Here is a 27,417-nt window from a genome sequence, read left to right as displayed (position 1 = left end):
GCACTTCAATTGAATTGTGGTTCATATTTATTTCTCAGAAGAAGTCAGCATTTTTATCATTGTTCCCCTATAGGTAATATGTCTTTTTTCCTCTGGTAATTTTAAAGATTTTTCTCTTAGTTTTTAGCAATTTGATTACATGCCATGTAGTGTTTTTTTGTTTATTCTGCTTGAAGTTCATTGAGCTTCCTGGATTGGTGACATTATCTTTTTTATCAAATTTGAGAATTTTCCTACCATTATCTCTTCAAATATTTTTCTGTCCCATTTTTTTCTCCTCTCTTTTGAGACTACAATTGTGTGTATGTGAAGCTGCTTTTTTAGGGTTGTCATTTTTACACTAAGAATTTCCAATTATTGTCATTATGTTCACATTTTTCTCCCTTTAAATGTTTGAATCTATTTATGACAACTGTTTTATAGTCCTTGTCTGCTAATTCCATCATCCTGTCATTTTTAGCCTATTTCTATTGACCAATATTTCTGCTTTTTTGTATGTCTAGTAATTTCCTGTTGAATGCTTGACTCAACGAATGCTATGTTGCTGAGTGTTTGGATTTTGTGGTCTTCTTGGTTGAGTGTTAAGTTTTGTTCAGGTATGAAGTCAATTTACTGTTGAATCACCTTGATTTTTTCAATGTATTCCTACCTACCTCCCCAAATACCCATTATTTTTATTTTTAAAGCCACTTTGTATGAGACAAAACTTTCAAAATAATATTAAATAGCAAGTATCCTTCTTTATCAGGGCTTAGTTTTAAAATTTGTAAGGATAGGTATGGAGTAACTCTTACTTTAAGGATAGATCAGTCCTACTTCTAAACATAGACTTTAAAAGGTAAATACCCTTCTGAATACCAGGGGTATTTAATGAAGGCTCCTGGTCATGTAGGAGCTCTGGTAGTTGTTCACATCAAAGATCCCTAGTAGTTCTTCTTTTCCTAGTGTTTGTGAATTTTGTTCAGTTTTACAGTTTTTATTGTGGTAGGGCCAATCCGGCACCACTACCGTCATGGTCAGAGGTATAAATCCCAAAAGGCAGTTTTTCACCATATCTCAGCTTTTCCTGGGTCCTTTCTTCTTTCTCCTTTGAGCCACTAACTCTGCCCTTTATTCTCCTACAATTCTCTCTCAAGAACTGATAATCACTTAGTGAAAAGACCCAAACCAGAAACTAACTCTTATAACTCAATTCAAGGCTCTATTATACTATGTACTTTTTACTTCTTGGGATTAAAACACTAACAATCTAAGTTAGCTTTAAGTTGTTCGTTACTTGATATATTTCTTGACTTATCTTTCTGTTTTGTTTTTAGTGGATCTGTCATTTATGTTTCATTTTTTAAAAATTAGAACAGGTTCATTCATAAAGCTAAAAATGACCCATATTGAGAAAAACTGTTTGATTAAAAGCTGAACCAGCATTCTAACCATATAAAATTACCCAAAAAGTAACTTTAAGGAAGGCAAAGAGACAACTAATAACATACTTCTTCCAGATTTCTGGGTTCCTTATCTCATACCTGAGATTCACATAGTTTATTATTTCTCCTTGTGAGCTATTTTAGCTGCTTGTGAGAGAATAGGCTTAGATCCTACATGTTTTTCTTCTAACTTAAGAGCCTTTATGTTGATGAGATCTGTTCCTAGAATGTAATGTTCATCACTTTCCGTCCACAGAATATCTATTAATTCATGTTTATAAAGCATTAGTCACTTTAAAAATAAATTTTGCATGGTTTTATTACCTTTAAAGGAGAGAAAAGAGCAAGAAGAACAGAAATAAAACTGGTTTATAAAATGGGTCTTTAAGAAAGTATTTTTAAATTGTACCAGGAGGGAAACAAATGATTAAATGAGATTTTTAAGAGGCTGTGGGTCTAATAGTCTTACCTGTGTAGCTGAATATATTCTCGGGGTCTGTTGAGCAGGTGAAGGAATCTGTCAACAATCTTGTTTTTTCCTACACCCTGTAATTACACAGAAAACATTAAACAAAAAGAGGCTATTTTCCGGAGATAAGCTTATGCCAAACCAGAAAAGTCTTTTACCAAAACCTGCTTTCTCACCTTTTTACTGTTTTAGTTTATCATTCATGAAAATCAAACTGGCAAACATAAACGGAATATCTCCTACGACATGAGGGTTTAAAAAATTTATTTCTAAACATACTAGTCCTAAGCCATTCTTATTTGAAAGGAAATCCATAAATTAGCCTTCTACATATTGATTTTTCTGTTCTGTAAATTTCCACTGAAGTCTAGGCATCACAGCAGATGCCTATAGTATTAACCATTTCAGATTTGAAGGATGTCATCAAAGGTGATCAAGTAAGTATAAAACAATGGTTTCTCTAATCAGTTCTTCAGAATTATGATTTTCAGCTACAGAAAGGTAAATATAATACTGTACTTTTTCTATTAGAATCAAACACTCATTTCTTTTCCTTTTATCCTATTTTAAAGTCCTTTAAAACCTTGGAAACCTAGTGTATTAATAAAACTCAACTATATGTACTCTTCCTAGAAATGCCCTCATTTCCTTACCACTTACTGGTGCTGAGAGTTGCTATCCCTTTGTAGAAGACAGACTGTTAAAAATGGAATCCACCCCCCATGCTATTTCCCTATTTCAAAGTTTTCACTTAGAGGTGAAATACAATTAATGGGGTGTAAATCTTTTAACAAGTAGGTTGTGTGGAAAGAGTTATAGTTTAAAAGCTGACTTCGTATCATACATGCTAGCAAAAATAACTCTTACTGATTCTTATATGGGTTGAGCATCACTAATCCAAAAATCTGAAACCCAAAATGCTCCAAATTCTGAAACTTTTTGAGCACCAACAAGATGCTCAAAGGTCATGCTCAATAGAAATGCTCATTGGAGCACTTCAGATTTTGGATTTTTAGATTAGGGATGCTCAACTGGTATGTATATGCAAATATTCTAAAATGTGAAATGCTTCTGGTCCCAAGCATCTAAGATAAGGGACACTTAACCTATACTATGCGAGGCTGTAGGGTAAGTATTTTCATGGGTTATTTCATTTCATCATCACAACAGTCCCATGAGGTAGGGGTTAAAATTATTTCAGCCTCACAAATCAAGAAACCAAGGCTCAGAGGTAAGCACTGTGCACACAGTCACACACAGGTAATTCTAGTGAAACCAGGACTCACATCCAGGTCTATATGATTCTGATGCTCATAATTATAGTCCCTGCATTATGGAATATCTTTCTTTCAGTTTGAAACTGATTTTGCTAATCTGGGCCTTAAGTTATCTCCTTCCTCAATTCTAGGTCCATCCTAAAGAAATTATTAGGCAGACTGGGGCAATGTATGGTAGGCAGCACCAATAGCAGAAGCCCAATAGGGAAGCAGGCATTTTTATTGGTATTTTTACTATATACTCAAACATCTTGTGAAGAAAAGCATTCTACAAGCATCAAGGATAGACATTCAAATCAATTGAAATGGTATGACTGAGTGCCACAGGGTGTAGAAACCATGTCTGTTTTACTTATCACTATATCCCCAGAGCTCAGCACAGTGCCTGAGAGTGCGTTCAATAAATATTTGTCAAGTGAATAAACAAATATAGGGAGTTTTCAAAGTACTGGAAAAGGAGTGAAGATTCTGGTAAAATATAAGTGGTGACCATATTAATAAGGATGCTGAAATTACGGACTTATAAAAGAAGAACGGGCCAGGGGCATGACTCACATCAGCAATCCCAGAGATTTGGGTGGCTTAAGTGGGAGGATCACTTGAGCCCAGAAGTCCCAGATCAGCCTGGGCAACACAGTGAGGCCCCATCTCTATAAAAACAAAAACAAACAAACAAACAAACAAACAAACAAAAATTAGCCAGGCATGGTGGCACATGCCTGTAGTCCTAGCTACTTGGGAGGCTGAGGTGGAAAGATCTCTTGAACCTAGGAATTTGAGGCTGCAGTGAGCCATGATCACACCACTACATTACAGCCTGGTGATGGAGCAAGACTCCACCTGTAAAAATAAATAAATAAATAAATAAAGTGGGATAAATTTTAAAAGTGAATTATTTCACCTACAAAAGATTCAAGGTTATCGGAGCTGAATGTCAAATTGACAAATTCACTAAAGTTAGAACAATGGATAATTTCGTCTTCTAGGAATCTTTTCAGTATCTAATTGGATTTCACCCAAAATAGTTTCAAGCCTAGCATAGAAGCACAAAGGAGGAAAATCACATTTGCATATTTGTATGTAAATTACAACCGGTATGTGAAACTTTAAATGGCATGTGACCATAAATATAAATTTTTAAATGGATAAATTCAGATGAGTAAAATGTCTGTGTTAATATATTCGTTCTGTTAAATTCAACAATCCTAGAAAAAGCAGACATCCTAAATGCATTACAATGTCAGAAATACAAAGGATTTCCTGGAAGAAATGTCATGAAAATGTGCTATCAAGGAGTTCCTCCTCCCTCCCCACCTCTGAAGTTATTAAATAGCCATGCTTATTCAAATTCCTTCTGAGCAAGGCATGATTTAGGAGTCACAAGTCCCATAAATGTAGTTTGAGTCCCAGCTGCCACTAAGGAGCTCTTTTGCTGTGTCTCTTTGAATGTTGGAGTCTCCAGAACCCCAAACCTCAGCTGTCTTGCTCCATATGCTCTCTCTCTGGGAAATACTACCCACTACCATGACCTCAGTCATCACATACAGCTCACACTTCTTTTCTAAGCTTCATTCAATATCCCCTATTCTTAACCATCAACTGAACTTCTGAAACAGATGCTTATTATCCTTCCACCCAAACCTATTTTTGTCTCTTTTCAACCCCCATATAACAGTATTGCCACATACTCAGCTGCTCAATAAAAGAATGCTAGAATATTTTTGATGGCTTCATTTTTCCCCCTCTGACCTCATGCAAAATGTCATTAGGATCTCTGCAGTCCCTACCTGCAAAACTTTTAGTTTTATTCTTTCCCTCCATTCCTTCTGTTTCCTTCATTCCTCTTTCCCTTCCAACATTTTCTCCCTCCCTCCCTTCTTTTCTCCCTCTCTCACTTCCTTGCCTAACTCATCAATTATTTGAGCACCTAATATTACAGCACTGTACTAGCTGAGCTGGCTATAATAGTAAAGAAAACAGCTACAGCCTCTCACAATATTCACAGCTTACAGTCTAGTAGGGAACACAGACAACACATATAATAGATAGTGTCCTCATACGACAATCCAAGATGCTTGAAGATTTAACCTAAGGGCTCAGGAAGGCCGACTGCACAGTTATGTTTAGATTGAGATATCAAGGAATTAAAGAGGTACAGGGAAAGATGAAAAAGGGGAGTGTTACAGGTAGAACAGTATGTTTAAGACTCGTGGGTAACAGTCAGCTGGAGAGCTGGACAGGTCTGCAAGAAGTCAGAAGCTAGAGAAAAGTGAGAAAGGGAGTGGTAAGAAACCAGGCTAGAAAGGTAGGTGGGGTTTAAGTCTGGCAAAGCCCTGGAAGCCACTTAAAAGAGTTAGAACTGTTTCCTCAAAGCACCAAGAAGCCACTGAAGTAAAGGAATAATAGGATCAGAGTTTCAGTTTTAGAAAATTGCTCTGACAGAATGGTACGGTGGAGTCTGGTAGAGAGCAGAAGAGAAAGCAAGAAAGCAGTCTGAAATTCCTTTAAAATTCAAGCAGGAGATGATGGTGGTCTAAACTACGGGATAGACAGAAATGAATAGATTTAAGAGATATTTAGGAAGAGGAACCAACAGGACTTAGTGAGGGCCTGCAGTTAAGGATGAGGAGATGACGAAGTCAAAATTTCTGTCTTGGGCAATAGAATGGCAGGTCACAGAAGAAATAGGGGAGAAGAACTGAATTAGCTGGGTGGGGAAAGGAAGTCTAGCTATAAAAGGCAGTTTAATTTTGGATATGTTTACTTTGAAGTGTCTGCTTCCCATATCTGCTCCTTCCTCTCCAATTCACTGTCTCAGTTCAAGGGTAGCTCATCCCCTCCCCAGACTACCGGAAAGGGCCTAATTTGGTTTGGTTTCCCACCTCCAGATTTACAACAAGACAATCCCCAATTTGTTTAATTATTTTTCTAAAACAGAGATCTCATCAAGTTGCTTACTACTTCATTTAAGAAGCTCTGATAATTCCTTTGAGGAAATGCTGAAAGCATCATCTAGGAAAGAATTTCTGTAAATATCCTGAGCAAAATGAAACAGTTATAATGACTTGTTCCTTCTAATCACAGTTTTTGCCTAGAATAGAAAATTCTCTGGATTATTTTAATTGAATAAATACATAAATAGTGTCTTATTTTTCCATTATAAAGTTACACATGCTCATTTTTCTCACTGGGAGACTCAGAAAACAATAATCAGCCAATGTCCAACTGCTTAAAAAATCTGCTAACATTTTCATTTTGTTCCTATACATATTTATGCTTACTTACTAGTAAAAATTCCCTTAATATATGTGTAATTTGTATCCTTCAGTAAAAATCAACATGAAATAGATAAATTTTTATATCATTAACTCTTATTGAGAATAATATTTAGTAAGTGAAAATTTGAAATGGGAGAAGAAACTTGTGGAATAAGAGATCCTAAAAAATAAAAATAATCTCATGAGAATGACGCTAACATTTATCATTCTGTTCTGCCGGACTGTGCTTTTCATGACAACGTACTGGCCAGAAGGCTTTTCACAGAAGCAGGAGTTGGGCAGCCCTTTCACTACCAGGTTAGGAGAAGTAGGAATTACGTGAAGCCCCACAGACAGGAGTCAAACCAAGGAGAGGAAGTAAGCATGCGTCCAGTTTCTGAGAGAAAAGCTCAAGGACCTTGACTTTAAGAACTCTGAGGGATTCTGGGACTCTTATAACTTCCTCAGGTTTATTATTTTAGTTACCCTGTTTCCTCAGAGAGATTAGCAATAAAATTCTTTACAGCAAAGGGACTTTGGGGCTTTTCTTCCTGGACAAGAAAAAAATAAAGAATGTACAAAACTCTATCCATGTTCCATCAAAGGAGGACAGAAAGAAAGAAATGGAGTAGGAGAAAAAAGCTAAAAAGGAATGAAAAACAGGCCAAGAGAAAATTAGTCTAGGAATGGGGTTTGGACTAAATGTTGGGACTTGAAGGCTGAAGGGTTTGTGATAGGCCTTGAGGGATCCCTGCAACAGCAGATAAACTCACAAGCATGCTCATCAACCCTTTGTGACTCACTCAAACAAGTTCCTTTCAGCCACTGTCTCCTAAAAAATACCCTTCCACATCCATGTCTTTGCTTATGTGGTTTCTTTTGACTACAACAGCTCATCCTTGCCTATCTGTCTGTCATCTTCCACTACCCCCACCTAGCCTTCTGATGAAATGTCCCAACTTTTCCAAAGCTTTGCCTATCTGTCCCATTGTTTTCTCTCCTTTAACTCTCAGCACGAGAATGATTTCCTCCTTTGGGTTCCTAAACCACTCTCTCTCACCAGTATACTCTAGCAATGTGCCAGGTCATTGGCCGGTAGATAGCCTTGCTTCTTGAGGCCAGGATCATCCCCCTATTCAGGTCTCTAAATGTGATGGAGTCAAAGATCAGTCAGTTTAAGGTTGTAAAATCACCTACAACACATGTCTGGGAGCTCCCTGCATGTTATCTAAGGTTCAGAAGGGAGAACAGTGAGGAAGCAAATCCAGATCTTTTCTTCAGCAATTTTAAAAAATGGACTCCAGGTGAGTATTTGCCACTGCCAATGTTCAGCTTTTTTGCATGTTCTCTGAAACTTGTTAACTGTGGGCCTTCTTTTAGTTCCCTCCAATTCTTTAATAATTTTCATAAAGTTAGTTCAGTTTGTATAATAGAGATGTTCTTTGCATAAGGCACTAATTTCTTTGTTAGAAAAGTCACCACATTAATGTCATTAACAAATACCAATTACAATAAAAAATAAAATAAACTAACATTATAGTAAACCAAGAAATAAATTTTAATTGCTTTAAAAAAATCCCATCTAATGTTGAACCTTCTAATTCTTTGCTTAAATGCCTAAAAATACACTGTGCTATCCCTCTCATGTGGGAATTTTTACCACCATCTGAGCTTAGATTTGCTTATTTGAGTAGAGAGGGTTTAGACAAGCTAATCTCTAAATACTATTTTACAAAGATATTCTTTGGTCTTATAACAAAATAAGAAATCACTGCTAATGATCACCAGAAATTTCTTATTTTCCAAATTCTCTCCATACATATATATTACTTTGGTAATCAGAAAAAAATTATGAGGGAGGGTCCAAGATGGCCAAACTGGAACAGCTCCAGTCTACAGCTCACAGCATGAGCGATGCAGAAGATGGGTGATTTCTGCATTTTCAACTGAGGTACCAGGTTCATCTCACTGGGGCTTGTCGGACAGTGGGTATAGGACAGTGGGTGCAGCCCGCGGACCGTGAGCCGAAGCAGGGCGAGGCATTGCCTCACCCCGGAAGCACAAGGGGTCAGGGAATTCCCTTTCCTAGCCAAGGGAAGCCATGACAGACGGCACCTGGAAAATTGGGTCACTCCCACCCTAATAATATTGCGCTTTTCCAATGGTCTTAGCAAATGGCACACCAGGAGATTCTATCCCATGCCTGGCTCGGAGGGTCCCATGCCCACAGAGACTTGCTCACTTCTAGCACAGCAGTCTGAGATCAAACCACTAGGCAGCAACAAGGCTGGGGGAGGGGCACCCGCCATTGCTGAGCCTTGAGTAGGTAAACGAAGAGGCCAGGAAGCTCGAACTGGGTGGAGCCCACCACAGCTCAAGGGGGCCCGCCTGCCTCTGTAGACTCCATCTCTGAGGGCAGGGCATAGCTGAACAAAAGGCAACAGGAACTTCTGCAGACTTAAAGTCCCAGTCTGACAGCTTTGAAGAGAGTAGTGGTTCTCTCAGCACAGAGTTTGAGATCTGAGAATGGACAGACTGCCTCCTCAAGTGGGTCCCTGACCCCTGAGTAGCCTAACCGGGAGGCAACTCCCAGAAGGGGCCAACTGACACCTCATACGGCTGGGTGCCCCTCTGACACGAAGCTTCCAGAGGAAGGATCAGGCAGCAACATTTGCCATTCTGCAAAATTTGTGGTTCTGCAGCCTCCACTGGTGATACCCAGGAATACAGGGTCTGGAGTGGACCTCCAGCAAACTCCAACAGATCTGCAGCTGAGGGTCCTGACTGTTAGAAGGAAAACTAACAGAAAGGACATCCACACCAAAACCCCACCTGTATGTCACCATCATCAAAGATCAAAGGTAGATAAAACCACAAAGATGGGGAGAAACCAGAGCAGAAAAACTGAAAATTCGAAAAATCAGAGAGCCTCTTCTCCTCCAAAGGAACGCAGCTCCTTGCCAGCAACAGAACAAAGCAGGACGTAGAATGACTTTGACGAGTTGAGAGAAGAAGGCTTCAGAAGACTGGTAATAACAAACTTCTCCAAGATAAAGGAGGACGTTTGAACCTATCACAAAGAAGTTAAAAACCTTGAAAAAAAGATTACACAAATGGCTAACTAGAATAAACAGTGTAGAGAAGACCTTAAATGACCGGATGGAGCTGAAAACCATGGCACAAGAACTATGTGATGCATGCATAAGCTTCAGTAGCTGATTTGATCAACTGGAAGAAAGGGTATCAGTGATTGAAGATCAAATTAATGAAATGAAGTGAGAAGAGAAGTGTAGAGAAAAAAAAGGAAAAAGAAATGAACAAAACCTCCAAGAAATATGGGACTATGTGAAAAGACCAAATATACATCTGATTGGTGTACCTGAAAGTGAAGGGGAGAATGGAACCAAGTCAGAAAACACTCTTCAGGATGTTATCCAGAGAACTTCCCCAACCTAGCAAGGCAGGCCAACATTCAAATTCAGAAAATACAAGGCACGCCAAAAAGATACTCCTTGAGAAGAGCAACTCCAAGACACACAACTGTCAGATTCAACAAAGTTGAAATGAAGGAAAAAATGTTAAGGGCAGCCAGAGAGAAAGGTCAAGTTACCCACAAAGGGAAGCCCATCAGACTAACAGCAGATATCTCGGCAGAAACTCTGCAAGCCAGAAGAAAATGGGGGCCAATATTCAACATTCTTAAAGAAAAGAATTTTCAACCCAGAATTTCATATCCAGCCAAACTAAGTTTCATAAGTGAAGGAGAAATAAAATCCTTTACAGACAAGCAAATGCTTAGAGATTCTGTCACCACCAGGCTGGCCCTACAAGAGATCCTGAAGGAAGCACTAAACATGGAAAGGAACAACAGGTACCAGCCATTGCAAAAACATGCCAAATCGTAAAGACCGTTGATGCTAGGAAGAAACTGCATCAACTAATGAGCAAAATAACCAGCTAACATCATAATGACAGGATCAATTCACACATAACAATATTAACCTTAAATGTAAATGGGCTAAATGATCCAATTAAAAGACACAGACTGGCAAAATGGATAAAGAGTCAAGACCCATCAGTCTGCTGTATTCAGGAGACCCACATAGGCTCAAAATAAAGGGATGGAGGAAAATCTACCAAGCAAATGGAAAACAAAAAAAAGCAGGGGTTGCAATCCTAGTCTCTGACAAAACAGACTTTAAACTAACAAAGATCAGAAGAGACAAAGAAGGCCATTACATAATGGTAAAGGGATCAATTCAACAAGAACAGCTAACTATCCTAAATATATATGAACCCAATACAGGAGAACCCAGATTCATAAAGCAAGTGCTTAGAGACCTACAAAGAGACTTAGACTCCCACACAATAATAATGGGAGACTTTAACACCCCACTGTCAACATTAGACAGATCAATGAGACAGAAAGTTAACAAGGATATCCAGGAATTGAACTCAGCTCTGCACCCTGCGGACCTAATAGACATCTACAGAACTCTCCACCCCAAATCAACAGAATATACATTCTTCTCAGCACCACATCACACTTATTCCAAAATTGACCACATAGTTGGAATTAAAGCACTCCTCAGCAAATGTACAAGAACAGAAATTATAACAAACTGTCTCTCAGACCACAGTGCGATCAAACTAGAACTCAGGATTAAGAAACTCACTCAAAACTGCTCAACTATATGGAAACTGAACAACCTGCTCCTGAATGACTACTGGGTACATAACGAAATGAAGGCAGAAAAAAAAGATGTTCTTTGAAACCAATGAGAACAAAGATACAACATACCAGAATCTCTGGGACACATTAAAAGCAGTGTGTAGAGGGAAATTTATAGCACTAAATGCCCATAAGAGAAAGCAGGAAAGATCTAAAATTGACTCCCTAACATCACAATTAAAAGAACTAGAAAAGCAAGAGCAAATACATTCAAAAGCTAGCAGAAGGCAAGACATAACTAAGATCAGAGCAGAACTGAAGGAGATAGAAAATCCTTCAAAAAAAATCAATAAATCCAGGAGCTGGTTTTTTGAAAAGATCAACAAAATTGATAGACTGCTAGCAAGACTAATAAAGAAGAAAAGAGAGAAGAATCAAATCAATGCAATAAAAAATGATAAAGGGGATATCACCAACTATCCCACAGAAATACAAACTACCATCAGAGAATACTATAAACACCTCTGTGCAAAGAAACTAGAAAATCTAGAAGAAATGGATAAACCTGGACACATACACCCTCCCAAGACTAAACCAAGAAGAAGGTGAACCCCTGAATAGACCAATAACAGGCTCTGAAGTTGAGGCAATAATTAACAGCCTACCAACCAAAAAAAGTCCAGGACCAGACAGATTCACAGACGAATTCTACCACAGGTACAAAGAGGAGCTGGTACCATTCCTTCTGAAACTATTTCAATCAATAGAAAAAGAGGGAATCCTCCCTAACTCATTTTATGAGGCCAGCATCATCCTGATACCAAAGCCTGGCAGAGACACAACAAAAAAAGAGAATTTCAGACCAATATCTCTGATGAACATTGATGCGAAAATCCTCAATAGAATACTGGCAAACCGAATCCAACAGCACATCAAAAAGCTTATCCACCATGCTCAAGTGGGCTTCATCCCTGGGATGCAAAGTGGGTTCAACATACGCAAATCAATAAACATAACACATAAACAGAACCAAAGACAAAAACCACATGATTATCTCAATAGATGCAGAAAAGACCTTTGACAAAATTCAATAGCCCTTCATGATAAAAATTCTCAAAAAATTAGGTACTGATGGAACGTATCTCAAAATAATAAGAGCTATTTATGACAAACCCACAGCCAATATCATACTGAATGGGCAAAAACTGGAAGCATTCCCTCTGAAAACTGACACAAAACAGGGATGCCCTCTCTCGCCACTCTTACTCAACATAGTGTTGGAAGTTCTGGCCAGGGCAATCAGGCAGGAGAAAGAAATAAAGGGTATTCAATTAGGAAAAGAGGAAGTCAAATTGTCCCTGTTTGCAGATGACATGATTGGGTATTTAGAAAACCCCACTCGTCTCAGCCCAAAATCTCCTTAAGCTGATAAACAACTTCAGCAAAGTCTCAGTATACAAAATCAATGTGCAAAAATCACAAGCATTCCTATACACCAATAATAGATAAACAGAGAGCCAAATCATGAGTAAACTCCCATTCACAATTGCTTCAAAGAGAATTAAATACCTAGGAATCCAACTTACAAGGGATGTGAAGGATCTCTTCAAGGAGAATTACAAACCACTGCTCAACGAAATAAAAGAGGACACAAACAAATGGAAGAGCATCCCATGCTCATGGACAGAAAGAATCAATATTGTGAAAATGGTCATACTGCCCACAGTAATTTATCGATTCACTGCCATCCCCAGCAAGCTACCAATGACTTTCTCCACAGAATTGGAAAAAACTACATTAAAGTTCATATGGAACCAAAAAAGACCCCGCATTGCCAAGACAATCCTAAGCCAAAAGAACAAAGCTGGAGGCATCACACTACCTGACTTCAAACTATACTACAAGGCTACAGTAACCAAAACAGCATGGTACTGGTACCAAAACAGAGATATAGACCAATGGAACACAACAGATCCCTCAGAAATAATACCACACATCTACAACCATCTGATCTTTGACAAACCTGACAAAACAAGAAATGGGGAAAGAATTCCCTATTTAAGCAATGGTGCTGGGAAAACTGGCTAGCCATATGTAGAGAGCTGAAACTGGATCCCTTCCTTACACCACATACAAAAATTAATTCAAGATGGATTAAAAACTTAAACGTGGCTGGGCGCGGTGGCTCAAGCCTGTAATCCCAGCACTTTGGGAGGCCGAGACGGGCAGGAGATCGAGACCACCCTGGCTAACACGGTGAAACCCTGTCTCTACTAAAAAATACAAAAAAACTAGCCGGGCGAGGTGGCGGGCGCCTGTAGTCCCAGCTACTCAGGAGGCTGAGGCAGGAGAATGGCGTGAACCCGGGAGGTGGAGCTTGCAGTGAGCTGAGATCTGGCCACTGCAGTCCAGCCTGGGCCATAGAGCAAGACTCCGTCTCAAAAAAAAAAAACCTTAAACGTTAGACCTAAAACCACAAAAATCCTAGAATAAAAGCTAGGCAATACCATTCAGGACACAGGCATGAGCAAGGACTTCATGACGAAAATACCAAAAGCAATGGCAACAAAAGCCAAAAGAGACAAATGGGATCTAAATAAACTAAAGAGCTTCTGCAATGCAAAAGAAACTACCATCAGAGTGAACAGGCAACCTACAGAATGGGAGAAAATTTTTACAATCTACCCATCTGACAAAGGGCTAATACCCAGAATCTACAAAGAACTTAAAAAAATTTACAAGAAAAAATCAAACCCCATCAAAAAGTGGGTGAAGGATATGAACAGACACTTCTCAAAAGAAGACGTTTTTGTAGCCAACAGACACATGAAAAAATGGTCATTATCACTGGTCATCAGAGAAATGCAAATCAAAACCATAATGATATACCATCTCACAGCAGTTAGAATGGTGATCATTAAAAAGTCAGGAAACAACAGGTGCTGGAGAGGATGTAGAGAAATAGGAACACTTCTACACTGTTGGTGGGACTGTAAACTAGTTCAACCATTGTGGAAGACAGTGTAGCAATTCCTCATGGATCTAGAACTAGAAATACCATTTGACCTAGTGATCCCATTACTGGGTATATACCCAAAGGATTACAAATCACGCTGCTATAAAGACACATGCACGTGTATGTTTATTGCAGCACTATTCACAATAGCAAAGACTTGGAACCAACCCAATGTCCATCAATGATACAACGGATTAAGAAAATATGGCACATATACACCATGGAATACTATACAGTCATAAAAAAGGATGAGTTCATGTCCTTTGAAGGGACATGGATGAAGCTGGAAACTATCATTCTGAGCAAACTATGGCAAGGACAGAAAACCAAACACCGCATGTGCTCACTCATAGGTGGGAACTGAACAATAAGAACACTTGGACACAGGGTGGGGAACATCACACACCAGGGCCTGTCGTGGGGTGGGGGGAGTGGGAGGGATAGCATTAGGAGATATACTTAATGTAAATGACGAGTTAATGGGTGCAGCACACCAACATGGCACATGTATACATATGTAACAAACTTGCAGGTTGTGCACATGTACCCTAAAACTTAAAAGTATAATAAAAAAATTATTAAAACTGAATAGTAAATAATCCTAAACAGTCATACAAATGGGTTCCTTGTACCAGTCAACAAATAGGAGTCAGAAGTCAGATTAGAAAACATACATTTCAATTACATTACTAGTTTGCATGACTCTAAAACACAGTCCTTATAAACCTCCCTATCAACGTCATAACCTCCTTTTCACATGAAAATAATAAAATCTACATCCCTGCATTTTCCCTTTGAAATACTGTGTTGCTGTAAATGGCAAAGATACACTTTTGGGTAGTGTGGTCAGCCATTAGGTATAACCAAAGCAGTCATGACAAATATTGCAGGGTGCGAAAATCAGTGTGTCTGCAGGAACAAAATACAGATTCAAAATAAATACAAGAAAAAATATTCACTAAGAAACAATGGATAGACCAACTAAATTGGCAGAAAGAATGTGGCGTAATGCCAATGAATTTCCACGTTGTAATTCAGGCAACTTCATTAACTAAGGGGTTTGAGAAGGAACAAAAAATAATTTAAAATGAAAATGAGTGCCACTGTATTTGATGAAACAAGTATTTCATAGCCTTGGGGTCCCCAGGCTGCTGGAGCTATTAGACACTAAGTTATCAAATCCCTGCTGCCACTACCAGCTGGGAGACACAGGCAAGAAAATTTCTGGACAAACTGTTCAGTGCCTCTACAGATATTAAACAATTATGCTGTCATAGCAACATGGTATATTTCTGATGGTGCACAGTAGCAATCTGTCAGGGCTTAGTTCAAATTATTAATTAGCAAAATTTACACATTCTTTAATTTTAGCAATAAAATATTCACAGTATCTCAATGTTAAGTAACTCAACATTTACTAAACCTCTATCGGGAGAAAAACAGAATTTCTAATCACATTAAGTTTGTAATTAATAGACAGAATGAGATACAAAGAATTATACACTTAAAATATTCATAGAGTCTCGCTTAGTTGGCATTAAATATATGTTTATTGATTTTCAGAGTGTATAAAAGTTAAAAAATCAAATGCTATGAAAACTTAGAAAAGAATGAATCATTTCTATCCTGGAAAAAATTGATATGGCATAATTTCATTGTATAAATTAATCAAAAAATTAAATTGGCCCAGTGAAAGTTACTTTTATAATATTTCCTCAGTGGAAATTCATCAATATTGGTATAATTCTGAATAAAATGTTTATATTCATAAAAATGGGTCTATACTTCTTAGGATAAACATGATAGGAGAGTACATCTTTCCTCTTTCAAAGAGACTTAGGAGGCACATCAACTAAATTCAATGATCAGGCTTTGTTTTGATGCTGATTAGAATAAATCAACTATAAAACAAAACTGTTTTTTGTTGTTGTTGTTGTTGTTTTTTAGGCAGAATCTTGCTCTACTACCCAAGCTGGAGTGTAGTGGCCTAACCTTGGCTCAATGCAACCTGCACCTCCTGGGTTCAGGTGATCCTCCCACCTCAGCCTCCTGAGTAGCTGGGACTACAGGTGCATGCCACCATGCCCAGATAATTAATTTTGGTATTTTCTGTAGAGACAGGATTTTACTATATTGCTCAGGCTGGTCTGGAACTTCCGGGATCAAGGCATCTGCCTACCTCAGCCTCCCGAAGTGCTGGGGTTATAGGTGAGAGCCATTGTACTCAGTCAAAATAACACTTTCAAGATAACTAGGGAAAATTGAAAACAGAGCATCAGATTATATGAAAGGATTATTGTTAATTTGTTAGGTGTAATAATAAAATTGTGGTCATATTAGAGATAAATGGTGAAATAGCTATAAGAAATATATGCAAAAGAACAATATATTAAAAGATGATATACAAAAAAGTGTTGGGAGAATTGGTAAAGGGATGGACAAAATGCTTATTAATCATTGAGGTTGAGTGATGAATACAAGGGGGTTCATTACATACTCTACTTTTTGTAGAATATATAAAAAATTTCTCACAACAGAAAATTTTTAAATGTCCTTTACTTTGTATATAAAGTGTAGTCTCTGGCCTATTATAAGCACTTAACAAAAGTTAGTTATTATATTATTATTGTTGTTGTTGTTCTGCCTAGTACAGGAATTAGTGGGGTATGATGGAAAAAAGCATGAGCTTTGTAAATCTAAGACCTAACTCTGACACTAACTAGCTATGTGATTTTGAGCAAATATTTTTACCTTTTTGAACTGGTCTGCTTATTTGTGAAAGGTGGAAAATAAAAATTTTTACCTCAAAGGTTGATGTAGAACTAAACGAAATAGTATAAAAGCACATTGAAAACTGCAAGACATACAAAGAACTACTATTCTCAATCTTAGTTCATAAGAAACTTTTAACCAATTATGGATGAAATCAAACATGGATCAATTATGGATGAAATCAAACACGGATCGCAACAACTTTAAAAGACAACTGAATCAACATAGTGAGAAAATGCTATAAAGCTCAGAAGAAAATAAGATGACTTCTATTTGGGAGAGACAAAGAAAGTCTCATAGTGGAAAAACATCTGAGCTCTTGAAAGTGGGCAGATTTTCACAGGCCAAGATGAGAGTAAGAGGCACCATATGAGGCAAACAACATGAAAAATGGCTGGGGAGGGGAAGGGGATATTGCACTCAGGAAGAGTAAGAAACTGTAGTTTGAAAGAACTAGAACTATAAAAGGAGTTTGGAGCCAGACTGTGGGTGGTTTTGAGTGTCTCTCTATGAAGGGGATTTTATCTGGTAGACAAGATAGAGCCACTTTCACCTTTTAGCAGAAATAACATTAAGAGATTCTTTCTAGGATATCCCTCACTGCTGATAGATCAGAAGGTGTCACAGAATTGAAATGAGTACCTACAGACTCAGTAATGTAAAAACATGAAGAAAATGAAAATAAGGGATAGAGAAGGCATCCTGTATGAAAATCAGCCAAAATTGACTTTTAGTTTATAAGAAATATATAACGTATTGGAGTTTTAGTAAGGGCAAAAAATATGGATGGGAACACAAGAAAAGCTTAAGTATAAAAATTTTACCAGACTCTTATTTGGTAAAGTGATATAAAAAGCTGACTTAAAATGATAAAAAAATAAGTTGACAAACCCTGGGAAGTTATTTTATTAGACAATATTTATGTAGAAATGATTGTGAATTATTAATTATGTCTCATTAAATATAAATTAACCTTTGATGACTTACTTTGAAATTTTGTCTAATATCAGAAACCAAGTGATGTTATGATATGTAGATCAAATTTTTATTTCTAAAAACAAAACACTGAATATTTAAAAATAGGCCGGGCGCGGTGGCTCAAGCCTGTAATCCCAGCACTTTGGGAGGCCGAGACGGGTGGATCACGAGGTCAGGAGATCGAGACCATCCGGGCTAACACGGTGAAACCCCGTCTCTACTAAAAAATACAAAAAACTAGCCGGGCGAGGTGGCGGGCACCTGTGGTCCCAGTTGCTCGGGAGGCTGAGGCAGGAGAATGGCGTAAACCCGGGAGGCGGAGCTTGTAGTGAGCTGAGATCTGGCCACTGCACTCCAGCCTGGGAGACAGAGCGAGACTCCATCTCAAAAAAAAAAAAAAAAAAAAAAAAAAAAAAATTCCTTTTTTTTTTTTCTGAGACAGAGTCTCACTCTATTGCCCAGGCTGGAGTACAGTGCTGCGATCTCAGCTCACTGCAACCTCCCCTCCCAGGTTCAAACATTTCTCCCACCTCAGCTTCCCAAGTAGCTGGGATTACAGGTGTGTACCACCACATCTGGCTAATTTTTGTATTTTTAGTAGAGACAGGGTTTCACCATATTGGCCAGGCTGGTCCCAAACTCCTGACCTCAGGTGATCCGCCTGCCTTTGGCCTCCCAAAGGGCTGGGATTACAGGCCTGAGCCACCGTGACCAGCCTAAAAAATAATTCTTATGTAAGGGTACTTGAACATTTCAGAACACAACATTCCTAAAATATGTTTTGCCTTCAAATATCTGATAAAGAGCAACTGTCTCTCAAAACACATGTATTCTTACACAAAAACAGTGACTTAGTCTTAGGGACTTCTTATTATCGTTATTTTTATTTTTGAGACAGGGTCTTGCTCTGTCACCTAGGCTGGAGTGAAATGGCACAATCTCAGTTCATTGTAACCTCTGTCTCCCAGACTCAAGCAATCCTTCTGCCTAAGTATCCTGAGTAGCTGGGACTACAGGTGCCTGCCACCATACCTGGCTAGCTTTTGTAATTTTTGTAAAGATGGGGTTTTGCCATATTGCCTGCGCTGGTCTCAAACTCCTGGACTCAAGCAATCCACCCACCTTGGCCTCCCAAAATGCTGGGATTACAGGCATGAGCCACTGCACCCGGCAGGGACTTTTTTAAACAAAAAGAAATATGGCACTTATGGCTGATTCTATAGCCCCAAATTTTCACAATAAATATTTTGTATATCAAATTGAATATGACACTATACATCAAAAGAAAACCAGGTATGCGAAGGTGGGGAAGTCAGGAAACTTATTCTTGGGCTACAGCTGGCATAGAAAAAACATCACTGGCTAGAAAATAAAAAGCCATCTCTCTTTTTGTTAATTAGAAAGTCATACTATGACCCCACCTCCCCCTCCCAAAAGGACTAGCATGAAGCTCCTAATAGTACGAAAGGTACATATAATGTTATAACTACAGTAGGTAGAAAGTAATGCATGTTACAGCATGCTAAAGTGGTTCTGTAATATACAGCATTATACCCTAAGTGACCCTCAAACATGTATATTTTCATGGTACCCTATCCCACTAGGCAGAAAGGCAGCAATTCTGCTGTACTTACTGGAAAGACTATGTGCTGTGGCATAAAATCTCACACAGAAAATAGAAAGGATTTTTAAAAATCAATTTTGTTATAAATAATGGGCAGGCTACTTTATTTTACTATGACAAGTGGTGCTTGTGGAGCTGTTTTTAGCTTTTCAACAGATGTAAAATCTTTCTAGTATCATAGATTCTTAGAAAAGATAGTATCTGGAAGAAAAAGGTGAGATTGGGTTTAATAAAGATGATAAACTTTCAGATACCTCAAAATCAGCACCCATTCTCTTTAATTTCCTCATTGTAAAAGTTGCCACTGGTAACAGAGCACTCTTGTAAAACATCTCTAGATATAATTTCAAGTGTTGAAACATTTCTTTCATAGAGTTCAGCCAGTTTCTAGTTTGCAAACAGAAGGCTGTGTAGACTGCATATATCTATAGACAATGCATTAGAAGGAGAAAGAAAGGAGCCTGATCAATTGCTACACATGATTCATTTACTTTAAAAATAGATTATGTGATTAAAAATAGGCATTTTCACAGGGGGCTGTCACTTTGCATTTGACTGAAAACACCATTGACACTACCCCAGGAGAGCTCAGAGTCAATTCTCCTCCACCTTTTATCTGCACCTTCACTTGCCTGTCTTTATCTTATTTGATTGTCTTGTTTCAGAAGACAGAAATAAGGGTGAAGGTGAGCAGGTGCATGGAATATGAAGAAAAGCATGAAATACCATTGACCAATGAAGCAAGGCATTTTTAAAGCTACTGAAGAAGGACCTGAGTTACTATCACTGCAAAAATACACATTCCCAAATAAATAACTCTCCTAGATGATCAGCACTCAGAACAGCACAGAGAAAGAGAACACATGAACTCTATGCCAGTTCCCAGCAAAGCACAGCTCTGTGGGGGTACTGCATTAGCCAAGGAATGCTACAGGTGGCTCTCTACTCCCTTGTACCCACCAAACAGAAGCAGCTAAGAGTCTAACTATAGAATATTACTCAAATCTTAGAACAGATGTTACCTTATGAAAACACATTAGAAAGGAATTGAAGTTCGCTAAAGGATTCAAGAAGTTCTATTTAGATTTTAACCAGCCACTTTGGTCCAATTTCCACCCCTTGACCTGGTAAATGCAAGCACAGGCAAAGTTATGTATGATTTAATTAGCTAAATACTAATCAGCACTTTATTATTAGAAATTTAAAAATAATTAGCATTTCATTATTCTGTCTTAGTGATAAGGCTGCCAGTCTCTGATCCTGTCATTATAGAACTATATCCAATTGAATGGACTACTTAACTATTTACTCTCTTGAGTAGGTAGTCCCTAGATTTTATCTAATTAATTTGTCTCCTTCACTTAAAACAGCTGCAAGCTCAGCGAAGAAGAAATTTCAATTTGTCTTATAACCCCCTGAAAACAATCCAACTGAGCCTAAATTTTAAATTCATGTTACTTCTAAGTCATTTTGGCTACTCATTAGGAATTTAATTAATTAATTAATTTTTTTTTGAGACAGAGTCTTTCTCTGTCTCCCAGGCTGGAGTGTGGTGGTGTGATCTCAGCTCACTGCAGCCTCTGCCTCCCAGGTTCGAGTGATTCTCCTGTCTCAGCCTCCCAAGTAGATGGGACTACAAGCACATGCCACTGCACCTGGCTAATTTTTGTATTTTTTAAAGCAGAGACAGGGCTTTGCCATGTTGGACAGGCTGGTCTCAAACTCCAGGCTTCAAGTGATCCACCCACCTCAGCCTCCCAAAGTGCTGGGATTACAGGCGTGAGCCACTGCGCCCAGCCAGGAATTTATTTCAGATAGTCCTCTAAAATCTACTAATTAACTTAGCAAGTATTTGTTGAATGTCTACAGTATGCAAAACATCTGGGAGACACAAAAATAATGAAGACTCTTTATCTCTCTTTCAAAGAGATGGTGGGTAAGTGCATAAATCTAACTAAATCCCAAAATAAATCTGTAAGTGACCTATCACAGTTCAGAGAGTGGAGTCAAGCCTTCAAGCCATAGTGTTCACGAGGACTTCACTAAAGAAGTATATTGTAGAATATTACAGCCAGAGAGACCCTAGAAAATATCTGTGCCAAGTCTATAATTTTATAGATAAGAAAAAAGAAAGCCCCTAATTAGAAGGAATAACTATTTACTCAGTATCACATATCAGTTGATATCACACACATCAATTTACTCAATAACAATTTACTCAACTATCACAGAGAGTTAAAAAATCTGAAAAAGAAGGTAGGTCTTTGGGTACCCAGCTTATTCCTTTTCCATGATGCCGCATTGCCACTCTGAGGTTAAGAGAATGTGAATAGGCAAAGATTAGAGGTTGAAATATAACACTGAAAAGAAAGTATGTTTGGGAAACAGAGTATTTAATTTGTCTCAGGACAAGCATTTACGGGGAGAAACCAGACGCCAGGCTGAAAGCAGAGTAGGATTAGATCATGGAGGACATCAAATGACAGTCTAAGAGAGCTAGACTTTTCCACTATATAATATAATGAACACAGGTGTAGCAGAATTTACTTACCAAAAAAAATGTTCCTTCAACATTGGTATTATAATATAACACTGATGGTGTTAGAGGTTTATAATGAAAGAACAGAAAACTCTTTTGATATGAAAAGGGCCAGTTAAACATAGAAAATTATACTGAATACAATCTCCCTTTGTAATTTCTTCTTTCTCCAAAGTGGAGAGTGGCAGGATAGGGGTACAAGATGGCAAGACAATGTGATCTGCTGACCACAGATGGCTTTTGCAAAAGAACTGATAAGTAAAAGTTTGTGCCAACCCATGGCTCCTGCCTTGTTCTTCCTGGGGATCTTCAGCGTGAAGGCTCTATCTAGCTGAATCCTGAACCAGTCCTAGACAGGCTTGAAAATCGGTGTACTTGTCCCTCCTTACCAGATACTGGAGTCCAACCATCTACCTATGGAGCTGTAGCTGCCCTACCCTCCACCCCACTGCCTAGTTCTTTGCTCTAATGCCTTGCTCCTTTCTTTAGGACTGGAAACAAACGAGAGACAGAATATTAGATTTTATGCCAAGGTTTGTACAGCACCCTAGGACAATTCCAAAACACTTTCAGTCTCTGCTTCATTCATCATAAAGCAGAAGTAAATCTCTGTTCTACTTCACCCTTTACTCTGAATAGCTCTCCCCAATCCTCCAGAGGTTAGAACATGCTTCCTGTCTCTCTAGTTACTGGCGAGGCATTAACTTCAACCTTTTAACCTAGAAGACCCTCCTGAAACTATAATCTATTACCTGCCCAATTGCAAGTGCTACCTTTGCCAAGAGACCAACTGCATCCAACCCTCCAAACCCTTAGGATAGCAATACCATAAGAGAGATTTCAAAACCACTTGGACACCATACCTTGACCTCTAGGGATCTTCCTTTTGAAAACCTGCACCTTAGAAAAATCATTCCTCAAGCCCCAGTTCTGTATAGTCTTGGCAGGCCATTCAGGGGATGGCAGAAGTTCTGAAAAGGACACACTGAGTGCACCAAGGTTTAACTTATAAAGAGTTTGTGAAACTCTTATAAAAAATTTACAAAGTACTTTGGGCTATATACAACCTGAATGTCCACAGAGCCATTGCTTTTCAAAGTGCGATGAGAATGTGACTTCCTGGGTTTCAATATCAAGAGCCAAATTCTGACTGTTAACTGATCTTCATCTTCGCACTCTGGTATATAGGCTCATCTTTTACTGTTCAGTGAAGAAAAATAGGTAGGACTTTTCAAATAGTGGGAATTAAAGGGTCATAAATAATTTATTGTTCTGCTTTTAATTCTTATTTTAAAAAATGAAACAACAGAATATTACTTTTAAAACTATACAGTGATACACAGGTATTGAGCTGACAGAACTGAGCACTGTGTGAAGTACTTCCCATGCATTATCTCATGACATCCTTACATTAGCCCAAAGAGACCACACTATTTTTATTCCCAGAGTAGACATCAGGAAACTGAGCCTCAGTAAGATACGCAATTTGCCCAAAGTCACACAACCACATGTGGAAGAGCATCTAGTTGCTGTTGAGCATCTAGTCATCTAACTTCCAAGCCTATGCACTCAAATCAATAAACCACCCAACTGGCCCATTTTTATTATTTTTTTAATCAGTACTTTAAAATGATAAGTTTGAGAGGCTAAATATATAAAGAATATGTATCATTTTTGTAAGTACAAAAGAAGAAGAAAAAATAGAAACCAAACTTCAGAAACCTGGTTACCCTTAATTTAAGACCAATTTAAAAAACCAAAAGTGCTGTTCACTGTGAGCCTGAAAATTCAATGGAGGAAAATTATCAGCACCCCGTAAACCTAAAATTTTCGTAAGTTCCTCCATAAACATACATTGAGTGCCTACTATGTAAAAGGCAAAAGGTACCATGCTAGGAGCTGAGGACAGAGATAAATAAGAAAAACACGGTCCCTGCTCTCAAGGGACACATAGACAAGTTGCAAAGATAGTCATATGGTATGACTTGTATGATAAAAAGGAGATAAAAGGGAGTAGAAGCAGGAAAAACCTATTCAGCCAGGGACAAGGGAAGGTCTCTCTTCCACGAGTTAAAGGGAGGGTATACGGGAAGGCGACAGGAAGTTCTCTGTGCAGAAGGAAGAGCATGTACAAAGGACCAGAGCAGAGATAAGTAACTGAATAGATGAGAAACTGCAGAGTGCCTCAAACCAACACAGAGACAGAAAGAAGGGGCCATGGCTTAGAACTAGAGGGGTGGGCAGAGAGTGAATCCTGTAGGACTGTATACCATACTGAAGACTCAGACTATACCTAACAGCAATGGGGAGCCAATTTCAGCAAAAAGAGAGAGACTCAATCAGATTTCAGTTTTACAAGTATCAATCTGACTACAGATACTACAGAATGGACAGCAGATAAGAATGGGCATAAGGTGGGGATGGAGCTATCATAGGAAACTATTGCTGTAATCCAAGTGGCAGGTGAAGATCACTGGGGCTAGAGTGACAGATGTGGACAAGAAGAGTACATACTTATAAGACAGAATGGACAGAACTTGATGAGAGATAGAATGGAGGATGATTTAAACCTTGAGGTAATTTTGAAGTCTGGAAGATAGCAGAGTCTCATCCTTTAATTAAATCAGTCATTTAATGGGGGGGGAGGGGGGAACAACTGATTCCAACAAGAAGAAACTTACTGCTTTTAAATTGTTACTATCATTTTTTCATTGGTACCTAGATTTTAGCCATAACTCACCTGGTTGCCAACCAATAATAAGTGTTCTCCAAGGAGAAAGTCTTTCAGCATGTCTTCCATCACTAACATGTGCTAGAGAAAAAGGAACTAGGGGTTAACTGTGTTTTGTACAATCAAGGTGAAATAAGAAAGTTAACTATAAAGATACCTTTATAGAATATAAATATCTATTATAATAAATAATAATCAAGCGATTTGATGTAACCCAAAATTAAATCTGTGGTTATAAGTAAATTATATAACCATTTAGGTCACTGATATTGAAAACTTGAAATAGTTCACCTGAGCAAGACTAAGCAACTGACTAATATTTCAGAGTTTTTAATAATTCAACTCAAATACTTTTTATCTATTATACTATGTAGAGTTGGCTTATAATTTAATATAATATTTAAATCGACACTTGCTAATGTAAATATACAAAGGCTTCCTAAAATAACTGTACACTTCTAGGGAACATTTTACATTGACTTGTTCTTAACCATTACCTTTAAAGCTATGGATAGCTTCAGAATTAAAAATATACTATTTACCTTCCACATTTTTTAATCTGAATTATGACACAATATAATAAAAGAACAAGATTAAGGTTGTTCACAATAGCCACAGAGGAAATTACATTGCTCTTTTGTATCTTGAAAAATAAGGTAACTGTAAGTAGGTCATGCGGGTTCTTTGGGGCTGGGAAGAGATCTACACTCCAGTACAATTAATATTCCTATTACTTTCTCTTGGTTTTCTGTATCAAATCAATAGCAGCTTTGTAAGTACTAAAGTTATTGAAGTTCCCTATTTGTAAACAGTTAAATTAACCTTTTGCATCTAATACATGCTGCAGATATTTTTCTAGTACGTCACTTGCTTTGTTTTTTCAATTTCATTTATGGTGCTTTATATATATTATATAATATACATATAAATTATATAGTATAATATACATATAAATTATATATAATATACAGATATAAAATATAGATAATATATAATACATAGACACATATACACAGAAATTTTTCTTTTTACTTGTCAAATTTAATAGTATTTTCTTTCAGAGTTTCTTAGAAGAAAAACTGAGAAAGTGCTTTATCTCCTTCAGGAACAAATGAGTATTCCCTGATGTTTATCTTGGTCTTTTTTTTTTTTTTTTTTTTTTTTTTTTGAGACGGAGTCTTGCTCTGTCGCCCGGGCTGGAGTGCAGTGGCCGGATCTCAGCTCACTGCAAGCTCCGCCTCCCGGGTTTACGCCATTCTCCTGCCTCAGCCTCCCGAGCAGCTGGGACTACAGGCACCCGCCACCTCGCCCGGCTAATTTTTTGTATTTTTCAGTAGAGACGGGGTTTCACTGTGTTAGCCAGGATGGTCTCGATCTCCTGACCTCGTGATCCGCCCGTCTCGGCCTCCCAAAGTGCTGGGATTACAGGCTTGAGCCACCGCGCCCGGCCGCCCTCTTGGTCATTTTTAATTTCAAAAATGCTTTCAGATACACCATGGAGCTAGAGTTTTAATAAGGCTTGAAGTGAGGTGAGTATATAACTATTATGCTTTTAAGAATAAAAAGAGACACTATTAATAATTATGCTGGGACAACAAGTATAAGCAGAAACTATGTTAAGCAAACCAAGATATACATCATTTTAAGCTGAGTTCTGGTGGGAATATAGTATGGAGACCTCTTCCTTTTCACTAAGATGAAAAGTCTGTGTCAATTCCAGAAAACACTAAGTTCTCCCAGTAATAAATGGGCTAATCTATGTTGAAAAGTTGGAGTAAGAACCTGAATAGCCAAAGGAAAAAGCAATGTAAATATTGAAAAATAATCCAAACTATATTTGTGTTCTTCTTTACAATTCTCATGTCCTCCCACTTCATGTCCTCATTATTCAAATAACTCGATTATTCAAATCAACAAACCTTAGCTAAGGCTAAAGTCACCGCCAACACAATTCTCCTCTTAGCCTCTTGACCCACTTAGTACTGCAGACAATTTCTTAAAAGTCACCTCTCTCAGTTATCCATTTCCCCTGATTCCTTCCTACCTCCCTAACAATTTCTCCCATAGTTTTCTGAGCTGGATTTTCCTGTAGCAATTCCGTCTTTCTACCTTCTTACATGCTTCCCTTTGTATTCATGGTATGGGGCAGGTTGTGACTACTTGTACCCAGGCACCCACCTGAGGGTTGAGGGAGGGCTGTGTGCAGAGTTGGATACCCACATGTCAGCATTCAAAGACCTACCTCTGACCCTGCTCTCCTTAAATCCTCTCATCTAGCTCATGGCTTCAGTTACCAACTCTACACCAATCTTCAACAGCAAAACTTTCCTCCTTAACTACAGCCCTCTATTTCTGAATGATCAAACCACTTTGTTATTGCCCTGGCACCTAAATTCAACACATCCAAAACTCAACTTATTACTTTCTCCTGAACTTCATTCTTTATCCTGCATCTTTTTCTCCAGTTAATGGCATCATTTTCTACCAGCTGACCAAACTTCTATCATCAGCACTCTGCCCTCCTGATTCCTCTCTCATCAAGATCCAACTAAACAGCACCTGAGTTGTTAAGCCACCAAAAATCGACTGCATCTACCCTTTCTTTTCCATCCCCACAGTTTTAAGGTTTTTATCATCTCTGGCCTAGATTCCTATCAG

General features: G+C 38.2%; 1 protein-coding gene across 4 annotated transcripts in view; it reads right to left on the bottom strand.

Annotated features, from left to right (window-relative positions):
• Positions 1–27,417, bottom strand: part of VWA8 (von Willebrand factor A domain containing 8) — a 382,692-nt gene that overhangs the window by 179,839 nt on the left and 175,436 nt on the right. For all 4 annotated transcript variants that reach the window (XM_010374503.2, XM_030922264.1, XM_010374504.2 and 1 more), the window contains 2 exons: positions 24,769–24,840; positions 1,894–1,970 (listed from right to left, as the gene is read on the bottom strand). In XM_010374503.2, the coding sequence (XP_010372805.1) occupies positions 1,894–1,970; positions 24,769–24,840 (149 nt within the window). The remainder of the gene's footprint in view (positions 1–1,893; positions 1,971–24,768; positions 24,841–27,417) is intronic.

Source organism: Rhinopithecus roxellana, chromosome 18 (genome assembly GCF_007565055.1).
Source record: "Rhinopithecus roxellana isolate Shanxi Qingling chromosome 18, ASM756505v1, whole genome shotgun sequence".
Taxonomy (NCBI): domain Eukaryota; kingdom Metazoa; phylum Chordata; class Mammalia; order Primates; family Cercopithecidae; genus Rhinopithecus; species Rhinopithecus roxellana.
The sequence above is the reverse complement of the archived record's forward strand: the minus strand, read 5'-3'. Positions and strand labels throughout refer to the sequence as shown.